Here is a 14,767-nt window from a genome sequence, read left to right on the forward strand (position 1 = left end):
GGATGACGCGGAGCCGGGGAAGACGCGACAATAGATGCCCACGCGTAGAGGAGTATGAGGGTTCACTGGTTCGCTGCAGTGTGAGGCTGCCGTCGCCGCAGAATAATAGGGGGTGTGGGTGAGTAGAGGGATGGCCTGGCCAGTGGTGGGAGTAGTAGGGGGCGGTGAGGCCTCTGCCGCATCGCAGCCGGCCACGGGAGGGAGGAGCACGAGGCACGACCGGCGCTGGTTTGGGCGGCTGGAGCAAGAAGACCAGAGGTTGAAGAAGCACTACGGCCGTTGGATGGACATCGTACGGTCACTGGAGCTAGAATCATGCAAATTGACTAAGTTGACAAAGCCCTCCGTCCCCGTCAACTTAGTAGGCCCACAAGTCAGCCTGCCACTATACTGGGTCCCAGCTAACAGGGGGAGTCTTCATTTTTTTGTGCGTAATACGGAGGCACTTCCTTGCGTGCAAAGATATAGCTGGTGGGTCTGAGCTGTCAGCGGCGGTAACATTTTTTCGCGAAATACAGAGGCCCTTTCGGTGGGTCCATGATGTCAAGTGGAGGAATCATTATTTTGCGCGTAATATGGAGGCATTTCCTTGCGTGCGGCCATGGACCCAGCTGTCGGCCTCTCCACGTACAGTCCACTTCAGATGCATGTCGGCCGTTGACCATGTTGACCAGGTCGCGCCGAGAGCACTAGGGCGGTGGACGACGGCGAGGCCTAGGAAGGGAACGACAAGGAGGCAGGGAAGACTCGGCAGTCGTTTCCCACGCGGAGGGGAGTACGACTATACGAGGGTTTACTGGTTCGTCTGCATCGCCGGAGAATAACAGCAGGTGTGGGTGAGTAGAGGGATGGCTAGGCCAGCGATGGGAGTACGGTGGGGCGGTGAGGCCTGCGTGGCAGCACAGCCGGCCGCAGGGAGGAGGGAGCAGGCAGTCCCGCCGGCGCTTGTTTGAGCGGCTAGAGCAGGAAGAGCAGAGATTGAAGAAGCACGACGGTCATTTGATGGACATCCAACAGTCACTGCTTGTGTGTCAACCTTTTTTAGGAAAGCCTCAAATCTGTGGAAAACAACATACATCCCATCTGCCATTATTTCTAATAATTTACAGCCCATTTGCTAATTCTTAAGGTTTTTTTGGAGCCCATATTCTTTTTGTTAGCATTACAACCCATATTGTGGTCACGGTTAAAAAATTATAGTACGAAATTTTGCATATTTCGGTGTGGTCCGAACTGTTTTTAATCCCAAAATTTCGACTCACATTCAAACTATTTGAAAATAAATGTATATCAATATAAAATCCAACAAATTCTCCACGCATAAAAATTAATGTAATTTAAAATCTCGAAATGAAAAAAAGATATTTGAAACTAATTGCCGGTTTGATGTGCTTTAAAAATGTACAACCCATTTCTCATTACTGATAGGCCACTCTCCTCGTCTTGAAAGATTTACAGCCCAACAGGCCTGACAAAGCGACTTACTTGGCAAATTACAAAAAAACTGGGCTGTGGCCATGGACCCAGCTGTCAGCCTCTCCACGTACATTACCCTTCCGATGGAAGTCGGTCGTTGACCACATTGACTATGCCGCGCCGAGAGCACCAAGGCGGTGGACGACGGCGAGGCCTAGGAAGGGGACGACGTAGAGCCGGGGAAGACGTGGCAGTGGATGCCCATGCGGAGAGGAGTACGAGGGTTCATTGGTTCGGCTGCGGCGTGAGGCTACCGTCGCCATAGAATAACAGGGGGTGTGGGTGAGTAGAGGGATACCCTGGGCCAGCGGTGGGAGTAGTAGGGGGCGGTGAGGCCTCCGCGGCATCATAGTCGGCCATGAGAGGCAGGAGCACGCGGCACGACCGGCGCTGCTTTGGGCGGCTGGAGCAAGAAGATCAGAGGTTGAAGAAGCACTATGGCCATTGGATGGACATCGTACGGTTACTGGAGCTAGAATCGTTCATATTGACTAAGTTGACAAAGCCCTCCGTCCTCGTCAACTTAGTAGGCCCACAAGTCTGCCACCCACTATGGTGGGTCCCAGCTAGCAGGGGGTATTCATTTTTTGGTGCGTAATAAGGAGGCACTTCCTTGCGTGCGAAGATATAACTGGTGGGTCCGACCTGTCAGCGGGGGGAACGTTTTTTTCGCGAAATACAAAATCCCTTCCCACGTACAATGCATGTACAGTGCGTAATAAGGAGGAACTTTCCTTGTGTGCGACCATGGACCTCGTGGGTCCCAGCCGTCAGGCTCTCAATGTACAGTCCTCTTCCGATGACTCTCGTATGTTGACCATGCTACGCTGAGTGCACCGAGGCGGTGGACAATGGCGAGGCCCCAGACTGGAATGACCCGGAGATGGGGAAGACGCGGCAGTGGAGTCACAGACGGAGAGGAGTGGGAAACTTGACTGGTTCGGGTGCGGGGTGGGCCTACACTCGGTAGAGAATAACAGGAGGTGCGGAGTGGAGGGATGGCCTGGCCGTCGGTGGGGTAGCGTTTCGCTGAGGAGCGCAAAACAACGCTGCTGGACGCCAAAGGCTGGAGCAGGCGGTTCCGGCAGCGCTGGAGGAAGAAGACGAGAGATTGAAGAAGAATGCCGGCCGTTGGATGTAAATCCAACGCCTTCTTAGGCTTCGACCTACTGGCCCACATGTCAGCCAGTCCATTTGTTTTTAGTCCATTTGGTGGGCTGGGTGAAACAATGATGTAGCATCTATGCAGCCCGTTTAAATCCCATTTCCATTTTTCTCGAAATCCGTGGACTTGCTGGGCTGGGTGAAAATATCATGTTGGGCAAGATGAAGAAATGTTATAAAAACATAAACACATGATGGCACGCCAGTAAAATCTTTGCAAGCTTATGTACGCAATCACTAGGAGTTAACTTGCCAAGTTATATATAAATAATAATAATTATTATTTTGTAAGAACTTTCAACTTACGAAATAAAATATCATTTTAATTTGATGAGTTAATAGTACGTGGGGTATTATTATTTTTTAGGCTAGACGTGGGACAATTGAGTTGGTTCTAGGGGAAAGTACTGGGAGAAAACTCAGTTTACATCAAAAAAGAAAGTGGGAGAAAATCCAGAGACCTGCTGGGTCCACCTGAGGAGGGGAATATGTTGGGAGGAAGGAGATTCAAAGCACGACAGCCGAGTAAACTAGTTTTTTTACGGACAAGTGAACTAGTTTACATACATAAGCAAATAGCCACTAAAAAAAGCAATCAGGCTAATGGGTTCTTAAAAGAAATATTTCGGACAAAACAGATAATTACGACACATAGGCTAATGCATGAAACACTCAGATGATAAAGGTGCTTATAAACAGATAAAGTACAACATCTAGAACTTCCTGGCACGCTTGATCATGACGCTACGGCTATCCGTGTACTCATCGGTTACGGGAAGCAGACATGCCCTCATGTCCAAGATCTACCTATACATGTCGTAGCATGGGTATGCGTCCTTGGCCGCGTAGGTTATGTAGGCTAGATTCAGAGGTACCTCCCACATGTTTAGGTCGTCTTCTTTCATGTTGGCGTATCAGGGGTCGATGATGGTCTCAGCGAGGTCAACCATGGAGTCTTTCTCCTGCCCGTTGCAGATGATCTTGTATTGCTTCTGGATGTCGACAAGCTTGTTGCACCAGATGGCCGATTCGTCGCGTTCTTCCTTCTCTCCACCGTAGCGAAGGTGTAGTCGGCGCTGCCCATGAAACGGGCGAATGCTCCAGAACCTGGTGCACCCATAGGACTGAGGCGAGGCAGAACTTCACCGAGTCTGTATCGTTGGTGTACATCACATTCGACTTGGTGCAACCATAGGACTGAATGGCGAACTCAAAGGGGAACTCCTTGCGGAAGTCCATATCCAGCAGGCTCACCCCTCGGATTGCCATTGGAGTCTCTTCGAGTGAATGAGTGTGTAGGCGGCGGCAACAGTTCGTTTTTCAGCTCTTGGGGAACTAGATTCAACAGTAAGTTGTGTGTGTACAGGCGACAACAGTTACTACCCCTCCCTCGTCCGCTGCACGCCCGACAGAAGATGCACCTTCGGCCACACGTCAGTTCACGAGCGGGTCTGTATTGGTACTGTAATAACAGGAGTTAGTGGTCACTTTACTTAAATTTAATTAGCTTTAATAGAAATTTATACTTAAAACAAGCAATGCATTCGCTCGTTCTATCAGTGCCACAGGATCAACATGCACAACAATTAGAATTATTATTCTCAGGACGCACACGATCAGCACATTTGTCGCACTTTCACAAAGATAATACTACCAAGTTTGAACTGTTTGTTATGGTTGTTGTCCTCTGCATCATCATGCCGTGTTTCCCAGCTTGCAAGATTCAGAACCAACAAATAAGATCCAAATAATAAGTACAACAAAGATGCCTACACATCTCATTGATTCCCAGCTTGCAAGATTCAGAACCAACAAATAAGATCCAAATAATAAGTACAACAAAGATGCCTACACATCTCATTGATTCCCAGCTTGCAAGATTCAGAACCAACAAATAAGATTCAAATAATAAGTACAACAAAGATGCCTACACATCTCACTGATTCCTAGCTTGCAAGATTCAGAACCAACCCATTAGAGCCTTTTGATAAAGTGAATATCGGGATTAAATCCATCTTCACTAGCCATGTCATACAATTGAAGAACTTGGAGAATGCTCTTGACTGTCACAACATCTATAGTTGAGTATTCCTGTTTGCACAACATGTTTGCACAGCACAAACAAGGAGACAAGAGAGCATGATTTCGCTTTAATAGCGGCCTCCTTGAACTCAACCTCCAGCTCTACTTGGACGTGGTCGGCCTGGAGTTCCATGATTCAATTCATGCGCCTTTTTCTACAGTTCACCTGAAATGAAACAAAGATTGCATCATTCAGCTAGCAAGAAGTACTTGCTCTTGTGAGCTGGCAGGTTCTTCTTTAGTAGTTGCACTAAAATTGAGGAACATTAAGGTTGTCTGTCCGGCTCATGTAAGGTGCAACTATAATTTTCTTATTCTTTTGTGCAGTTCCACTAAAATAAAGTGCCATTATGGTGACAGTGACGGCTCCATCTTGCAAAGGCTAATAAAATGTTGCACGAGATTACCAACAGAAACTTGACAGAGATTTTGGAAACTCCAATCACCATTTTGTGCAGTTCCACCAAAATTGAGAGATGTTGCCCATGTGACATTTTAGTTGAACTGCACAAGACACTCATTCCAAAAAAGTGTTTTTTGTAGTTCACCAAAAGGTCACAATAGCAACAAGGTGAAATGGATATCCCTATCTGCACAAAAAGATAGAAACTAATCAGTTGCTGGTTAATAAGAATATACGAAACATATACAAAATGAAAACAAGCATCGTAATTATGTTCATGGCAATCACGCAAGGACAGTAGAAATTTTAAAACGTCAGCAATGCTTCATGTTACCAGAAGCATTACGATCAACAATGAGATTCCTCAAATATGGGATTACTTTAATGGTGGCATTGCTTGTTTACCAGACACAGTAAATCAACAACAGCTAAAAAGTTGGTTTAAGGGCATGGGACCGTGGGGACACCAGGACACCCAGCAGCGTAAAGGATCAACTTACTTATCATACTGGGGAAAACAACAAGAGTGCCATTTCTAACACAGTTTAATTGCATCTTATAATTGGAGGCATTAGATTAACAATAACACTGGTTAGACATGTCCCTAAGGTGACAGTTTGATCGCTTCATTTTACATGCGCCCTTACATTAACAACAGCAAAAGGTTGGTATAAGGACATGCGACAGTGGACGCATCAGCACAATGTACCTACAAGGAGGCATAAAGTGGTGATGCCGAGTTTGTTCATTCTATGTGAGGGCAGCAAACCTAGTCCTGGAGACCTTGTACTATGTGAGGGCAGCAAATCTAATCATGGAGACCTTTTACTATGTGAGGGCACCAAATCTAATCCTGGAGACCTTTTACTATGTGAGGGAAGCAAATCTAATCCTGGAGACCTTTTACTATGTGAGGGCAGCAAATCTAATCCTGAGACCTTTTACTATGTGAGGGCAACCAATCTAATCCTGAGACCTTTTACTATGTGAGCGCAGAAAATCTAATCCTGGAGACCTTTTACTATGTGATGGCCGCAAATCTAATCCTGGACATACTCTGTTGACTTGTCCACCAGCCGCCACTTTCTATCCTTTTTTCAACCAATAATAGATATGTTCCTTATCTAGTTTGTACGGCGTTTTCCCATTATTTCCCTTTTCAACCAAGAGATCGGTTGGGTATCCGGTCTCTACTGCTTTCACCATATTATTTCCTCTTTGAATCAAGTCCTAGATTCATGCTACAACTTTCCCCTCTTTCTTTGTTGTTTGAACAAAGCCCTAGATTCGAATGCATGAAGTAGCTTTACCTCTAATAATACTAAAAATTCAGGTGGCTTCGGAAGAGATGATGGGAGTAGAAAAAAGATGCACATGCAGACACGTGGGGAGCTGGGGTAGTAGAGCAAGGCCGCTTTCGAAGAACCTATACCTGAGGGTCGCCGGGATGTCGGCGGCGGCAGGTCGGATCTGCGGACAATACGGCAGGGAGGAAGAAGGGTCGGAGGACCTCCCGAGCCGGCGCTGTGTTGGAGAGAACGACACGGGCAGAGGATCGGGCCCCTCCGGCAGTTGTGGGTTTCCTCCCTCGGCGGCAATGACCACGTGAACGATGCACCTTTTAGTCCTCTACACACACCGGCCAAAGGGTTCCGGCCGGATCTGTGACCAGCGGTGAGCAGAGAGAAAATGTCGCTACCGCTGTCTTGTTTATATCTGGAGAAGATGAGAGAATGAAGAGAGCAACCCTAGTAAAGCAAGCGCTCAGGCCCCTGCGTCCATATATAGTGGAGTGATTATCTTTTTTCTCTCCACAACAAGCGTTTCAATTTGTGTACGTGGCATTAAAGAAAAGAAACTCTCTATTTAATGTGACTACTGTACGACTCCTACTTACTACTAGTATTACTACAGTATTGTTCACTTGTGCTCCCCGCCCCTCCATTCATTGAACAACCCCATGGGTGAATAAACATACAGTAAGTACTGTATTTATACAGAGCGAACAAGCTCGAACTATTTTCACGTAGTTAAAAGTTGAGGGCGGGGCTTTTCCCGGGCAGTACGCGCGGCAGTTTTCGGGTAGGCAGTTTGAGAGAGAGGCGAGTTGGGTGAGCGAGTGGGGCTGTGCGATTTGATGGAGCGTTACTGTTGGATAGACTTGTGATATGACCACCCACTATAGTCATGAATTACTAGCGCTCCGACCGGTGTGATGCCCCCCTTCCGTTCCGCGCTCTAATCTGGTGCATGACACGTCGACCTGGATGCTGGATCTCCCACATGTTGGAGTAGTAAGAAGGAGCAAAGAATGATGCGGTATATACTAGTACTATACTACTCCCTCCGTTCCTAAATATAAGTCTTTGGAGAGATTTCACTATGGACCACATACAGAGAAAAATGAGTGAATCTACACATAAAATGCATCTATATACATCCGTATGTGGTCCACAGTGAAATATCTATGAAGACTTATTTTTAGGAACGGAGGGAGTACTACTCAGGTCGGAGGAGTGCGAACCACGGCAGCCCAGCGAACCAGCAGTGCGAACCACGGTAGCCCAGTGAACCAACAGTAGAAAACAATGTGGTGATATGGCCATAAAAAACAATGTGCTACGGTCCATACTGTAGCATGTACAGTAACACTTCTCTTTGTTTGGATCCCTGAGTTAGAGCTAGTTTGGGTTGAAATAGCCTCAAATTATCGAAACAAGAGGGGTTAGTTTGAGATAGTTTGTTCTAACCCAGCTAAAAAAACTAGCCCGGTGGAGAGGTTCTAATTGGGTTAGTTATCCTCGGGCCCACTAAAAGAGAACTAAAAAAAATCTCCCCTGCCCGCACCAGATCGCTCCCCCCACTTGCACGACTCCTCTCTATTCCCTATAGGGCCGCTCGCCCTTTCTCTTCTCCGGCCGCCCTCTCCTTCCGGCCTCCGCCGCCCTACTCCGGCCACCCTCTCCCTCCGGCCTTTGATGGTCGCCCTGCTCCCCCTTCACCAGTCGTTTTTCTCCCTCTGTCGTGCGCGGCGGTGGCGCATCTACCAGGGAGGTCGTGAGAGGGGTGAGTTTGTTCGTTCCTTCTCTATCTCACGGCCATATCATTGATCTTGCTTGCTGTAGCACTAATTCTGTTTTGGAAAAGTAGAACCTGATCAAACTTGGTATAGATTTGTGGTGCACACATGGAAGTGTTTGATGTTGCTTGAGGAGATAATAAATCTTTCTAGAGGCCCAAAGTTTCAGGTCACCCTTCTAGGTATTTCAGTTTCAGGTTTGCATATTTCTAGAGGCCCAAAGATTCAGTTCACCTTTCTAGGTATTTCAATTTCAGGCTTGCATTATTCTAGAGGCCCAAAGATTCAGTTCACCTTTCTAGGTATTTCAGTTTCAGGCTTGCATTATTTCTAGAGGCCCAAAGATTCAGTTCACCTTTCTAGGTATTTCACTTTCAGGCTTGCAATATTTCTAGAGGCCCAAAGATTTAGTTCACCTTTCTAGGTATTTCAGTTTCAGGCTTGCATTATTTCTAGAGGCCTAAAGACTCAGTTCACCTTTCTAGGTATTGTAGTTATAGGCTTGCATTATTTCTAGAGGCCCAAAGATTAAGTTCCCAGTCGGCGGCAAGCGGCCCTGCTACCCATGCCGGTGTCGACCTCAACTCGCAAGGGCCGGAGTCGGACGGGTTCCCGGGGCTAGGGCTCTACAGAGCCTTCCTCCAGAGCGATGATGGCGAGCTCCTCCCTCGGTGCGTGAGGGGCTCCGGGCTCCCTCCCTATCGTGAATGACTTTTGTGATGAGTTAGCTCATTCTTTTTTTCATGAAGTGTTTTTTTATTTTGTGAAGCTTGATTGACGACTTGTATGTTGAAGTGGGATATCTCATTTGTATGGACAAAGTAAAAAATTATCATGTTTTGCATGCTTGATTTGTATAGATGGTTCGTTTATGTCAATTGTGAGCGGGAGGAGGCCACAAAAGAGCCGGCCACACCAAGAGGGTGCTTGGATCCAAAGGACTTATTTTAGTCTGACTAAAAATAGTCTCTTTAAGAGGCTAAAGTTCCAAGCACCCCTGACTAAAGAGGGGCTAAAACTAGTCTTGAGACTAAATTTTTTTAGTCAGGGGTACCCCTACTAAAATGTGGATTAGTCCTCTCTCTCCTCATTTAACTCCTCTCCTTTAACACAGGCGAGTTCTGGATTGGAGGGTTTGGAGGATAATAAATGCTCATCAACTTGATTTTAGTCTCTTTAGTATTTGGATCCAAGCATGGGTGAGGCTAACAAGTTTTAGTCCCACTACTTTTAGTCATGGAACTAAAACGTATCCAAGCACCCTCCAAATCCGGCAGGAAATAGGGTCCAAAGTAGTCAAATGATTGAGATAGAGCATTTATTGTCAATCTAACCCTGCCATCCATACACCTCTTTGGTTTAGAGTTAGTTCAGGGTTAGAATCTAACTCTAAGCTCTACCTGAGTTAGAGTTCTCATCGTCTCGGTTCATCGCCATCATTCTTTCCCCATTCCTGTGTTTTCAGTATCCTGCGAATCAAAGAGGCCCTTTTTTTGAGGGAAAAATCAAAGAGGCCCTTAGACTAGTTTCGGTCCGGTCATTTTTTTGTAAACGTGTTATGTCCAAAATTTAATGAGCGTGCTCCGGTTTCCACGAAAATAATTCGGTTTCATGTAGTAATTCATTCATTTATTTATTCTTCTGCGGGGGGTTTGCATGTAATTCGTGAGGTTTGAAATGTAAAGTACACTGGCATATGCTCCGAGTCGTGCATGCACTATGACCCAGATGCTCTATGTCCCACATGTCGGTGAATGGGAGCACGTGGAAATAGCCTAGGAGTACATATAGGAGGATAGATGCGTGAAATAATATGTACTGTGAAGCGTAGCCACGGTTCGGAAAGAAGACCTAAAGTGATGACAGCTATAGGTCGCACGCACCCAACTAGTGGTACTAGACATACAACTAATTTTTCCCTAAAAAAAAGAGGCACGAGTGCTTAGTACTCCTATTCTAGAAACACGAGTCCCATCTGACAACAGCGTCTGTGCTATAGCTAGCTCTCCTCCCTCGTTTCTCTCTTCTAATTCTAAACTCGGCCGACGCCCGGTGGGCAGGGTGGGTTTGCTCAACTGCGGCCCCACCTCACAGTGAAAATGTTACGACTAGAATAAAAATGCCATATAATCCCTCCGTTCATAAATATAAGCCTTTTTAGATACTATTTCAAATGGAATACAACATACAGATGTATGTAGACATAGTTTAGAGTGTACATTCACTCATTTTGCTCCGTATGTAGTAGTCACTTGCTGGAATCTTTAGAAAGACTTATATTTGGGAACGGAGGGAGTACTATACTAATAAAACATTAAGGCCACGAGGCGATGCAGTGCTGGTTACAGGAGGCAAGAAGAAGAGATGCATCCATCGACGACGTCCACCTCCTGAACTCAGGGCACCGGCCCACCAAACGACGCCTAAGTAGCAACGGCTTTCATGGCCAGATCGACGTGCTTCTGCACAATGGCGTCCAAAGATTCCAGCCGCTGGAAGAAGGCCAACGTCTTTCTGTCATCGCTTGCCTTGTAGTGGCCTATGTAGACAATTTCCTCATAGACGTGGATGTGCAGGTCGACGGTTTCTTGCATGGTGAGGCGCTGCGCGGCGAGCGCGGCCTCGAGGTGCACATTTTTCGTCGCGACCTCCGGCACCTGCAGGGACACCAGGGCTTGAAAGAGTTCGTCACCATGGAGGCCGATGAGGATGGCAGGCAATGAGGAGCCTGGGCGCGCGAGCTGGAGCAGTACGGCAAGGTTGTCCGCGCACTTCTTGACGGCGGTGTACTTGCGGATGGAGTTGACCATCATGTCGTCTATATGAGAGGCGAAGCCGGCATCGGCGAGGGCTACGATGCCTGCGGTCGCCAACACCGTCTGGAAACACTGCGCGTGCGGGGCCACAGGCCGGCGCCTTAGATGATTTGGCACAACCAACTGCCCCTCGCGTCCATCGCCTCCATAGGTGCTTGTGGCTTCTGGTCACTTGGTCTTGGATTGGAGTGAGCAGTGTTGCGCAGAGACTTGGGAGTAGATGGATTGGAGTGGTGGGGCGCCTTTATTATATGAGAGTCCAAACTCTGTTGCATTCACATCATGCTGGCTCTATTCTGCTTCTCCAATTAATTCCCTCTGCATGTAATTGAGGATGCATCATTGATCGTTCAACGTCTCGGGAACCGCTACCCTCTCCCTCCTTGGCATTGAAGCACCTATGGACCCGTCGACGATGAGGTGCCTATGGTGACTTCATAAATTTCAAGATGATAGTGCCGTGCGTGTGTGCGTTCATAGGGGTGAGTGTATGCGCGTGTATATGAGCGCTTGCGTCTGTACTGTGTAAAAAAACATAAATGCGTGTCAAAAAGAGACTAGTCAGTATACTCGATATTGTGCACCTCGGAGAGGAAAACGATAGAACTAGTACGTATTTATTTACGGTGCCGATTCACTCATTTTGCTCCATATGTACTCCATCTCGGTGTAGTCTAGTCACTTGTTGAAATCTCTAGAAGGGCAAATACTCCTTTCTGGTTTACAGGGCTATACTAGCAAGTAGTTGTACGTACTCGTACAATAGTGGGCTCACATAGCAATTTTGTCTCATGCAAGAGCCCGGCTATATGCGTGCTCCAATGTTCGCAACTGCAACGCTCGGTTTGCGCTTGTCTTTTTGCCTCTTCAAGAAGACGAACAATGATGTTACTACTACTGCTTCTACAGTGTCGAATCCACTGCTGCATGTCCGTCCACCGCGAGCGGGATGGATAGCTTGTTGTAGAAGTACTACTAAGCAAAAGCCTGTCCTCGTTTGCCAGCAACCGCGCGCATGGGTGAGGGAGAAGGCGTGTAGTAAAATCAAGCTTCTCCTCGTTGTACGAGTTTACGCGACACATCATAGCACTAGCCCCACATGCTTGCCTCTAAACATGGCTAAATGACCCACAGTGTACAATATATTTGCTACAACCTCTAACATTTACCCGCCACAAATTAAAATATATGTGGACGTATGCATCGTTCTGATGTAGAGGCCGGGGAGTCCCCCCTTTTCGGAAAAAAACAACTTAAAATATATATTCCTGTCTTGACCAGATGAGCGTGCAAACTACAATCACCAGGGTGTCAGGTAGGGCCAGAAGACTATTTTAATATTTTTTTAAAAACTTTGAGACGGACACATAGCATGGAGCCGACCCCAACAATTTTAAGCTTACAGGCACGGTACACGCTATCCTAGACTACTCTACACATGAACTGCCACACGAGCGTCCGGGCTGCGCTTGGCTCTTTGCCTCTTCGGGAAGTCGAACAATGATGGAGTACTAGTACTGCACTGGAGGAGTACTACAGTACGCTTCTGGCCATCTGACACCAATTGAACTGCTGCATGTCTACTGCGTGCGGGAGGGAGAGCATGTAGCAAAAGCTTCTCCTAGTCTTGCCAGCCACCACGCTCATGGGCGAGGGAGGGATGCTCCTGCCTTTACGTGTATGACAGGTGGGCCCAACAGGTGCAGTTAAGTCCATGAGGGAGATGATAGTCAAACTTCTCGTTGATGTACGAGTTGACGCGACACATCAAAGCACTGCACTCGATATATTTCAATAATTTGCGTTTACCGATGCATTAATTACAACGCATGCATGCATGCCGTGACTCTCCTTTTGATACTTGCTTTGTAATACCCCGGCCCAAGTCGAGAGATGGTTGTGCACGAGGAGGGTGAGATCATGCAGACCGAACAGGACCCGACGATGGAGCTCTCTAAGGTCTCGATGGACTCACCGTGCTCCACTGCCCCTTGTGCCTCTGCCCCTTGACGCCTCCAGTGTATGAGATTTGAATACACCTCGTACGTTCGGCTGATTGAGCAAGGTGCAGGTTTCTTGATTGATGTGCTGTTCGATTGATTTCTGTAGTGCAAGGGAGGGCACCTGGCTTGCGCGGACTGCCGCGTCGAGCGCCCCGGGAACCAGCGGTAGTGCCCGAAGTGCGAGCGCGGAGGTGGCTTCGACATGCGTAACACGGCGGTGGACTCCGTCCTTTCATCGGTGAGGGTGGAGTGCCCGCACGAAGGCTGTGGGATCTATGTCACTTACCACAAGCTCGCCGATCACCAGAGCATGTGTCCGCTCGCGCCCTGCATATGCCCCGTGCCTGTCTGCAGCTACGATGGCCCGCCGCTGGCGCTCTACCACCACATCAGCACCGCGCATCCCATGCCCGTGCACAGGATCCAGTACGGCAAGGTGCTCCAGCTGCAAGTGCCACTGTCGGAGCCACGACTCTTGCTGTTCGCGGAGGAGGACCGCTGCGTGTTTTTCTTGGTCGGCGGCATGCTCGACATCGGCGCGCCTATCACCGTGTCGGTCGTCTGCATCAGAGCGGGGGTGTCCCCACTGCCGCACTACGTGGCCAAGCTGCGGGCGAACGACCCGCTGGGGGAGCCCGAAGGCACGACCGACGCTGTCGAGGTGGAAATGGAGGTGAGAAGCAGCAAGGATCCCAGCGACGTCGACGTGCAAGAGCTGACCTTCTTGACAGTTCCGCCCAAGCTGCTGGCCGGGGCTAAGCTTGTGTCCCTCCACATTCAGATTGACAAGCTCACGTCCTAAATGTTTCTACAGTGCCTTCTGTTTATCTTAGTAATATGCTAATATATGCATTACCTTGGTCTACTTTAGCTTAAGAAATGGTGGGTTTTGGTGGCGATGCAGCAATTACTTCGACATCAGATCAGTAATTTCCAACAGTCGAACGGATATTTTGTGTCTGTTGGATATAAGTTCCTTTGGGTAAGAAGTACTCAAAAATTTATGTTTATCAATGCATTAATTGCAATGCATGCATGCATAAAGTACATGTATTGGTCAATTTTCTCATGATACTTGCATGCAATGATTTAATGCACCTTGGAATCTGAACATGTGTTGGGGAACAACCAAATTGAGCCTTATAAAATGGAAAAACTCAAATTTTCAGATAAGCCCTATAAAACCGGAAAGGAGGTAGTAGAAAAAGAAGTACTCCATTCCGGAATAGTGCCACACTTCGAAACTAGAACCGTCAATAAATTTTGAGCTTGCGTCTCGTCACATTCCAAATTATTCCATGCTCCCCGTCAAGGTCTTTGGAGATATTGGACTCGCCTGAAGTGCTGCGTGGAGAGCTCCTCCGATGATGAAGATTCCTCCTCAAGTGGGAGTGGCGAGGAGGACAGCGACAACGGCGAAGAGGGAGTCGAGCGGCAGGATGCCGACTCCGACTTTGACTGACCGCGCCGCCCCTCCCTCGGCCACGCGCGCTGCTGAGGGCCATCCTTGCCAAGCTCTCCATCGGGGTGCTCCCCGTCATCTCCTTGGGCGGCTGGCGTAGGAGGGCCGGGGAAGGCAAAGAAGGCGGGTGGCATCCGTCAAATCGGAGTACGCGGGCACCGATGCCTTCATCGCGTATTGCCGGCCCGCTGCCTCGTCTTCCAGCTCCTTTCGTGGCACCAAGATGTTCTCTTGGTGCCTTCTGCTCCTCGTACCTTGCCTAGGTGCTCTTTTGGCCCTCCT

General features: G+C 48.1%; 1 protein-coding gene across 1 annotated transcript; it reads left to right on the top strand.

Annotated features, from left to right (window-relative positions):
* The first annotated feature begins 13,225 nt into the window (after positions 1–13,225).
* LOC147967821 (uncharacterized) lies at positions 13,226–14,485 on the top strand. The gene is made up of 2 exons (XM_087523264.1): positions 13,226–13,786; positions 14,366–14,485. Exons 1-2 carry the CDS (start codon positions 13,226–13,228, stop codon positions 14,483–14,485), a joined length of 681 nt encoding a protein of 226 aa, XP_087379390.1.
* The last annotated feature ends 282 nt before the right edge of the window (positions 14,486–14,767 follow it).

Source organism: Triticum urartu, chromosome 5A (assembly GCF_056163025.1).
Source record: "Triticum urartu cultivar PI428250 chromosome 5A, HENAU_Tu73, whole genome shotgun sequence".
Taxonomy (NCBI): Eukaryota; Viridiplantae; Streptophyta; class Magnoliopsida; order Poales; family Poaceae; genus Triticum; species Triticum urartu.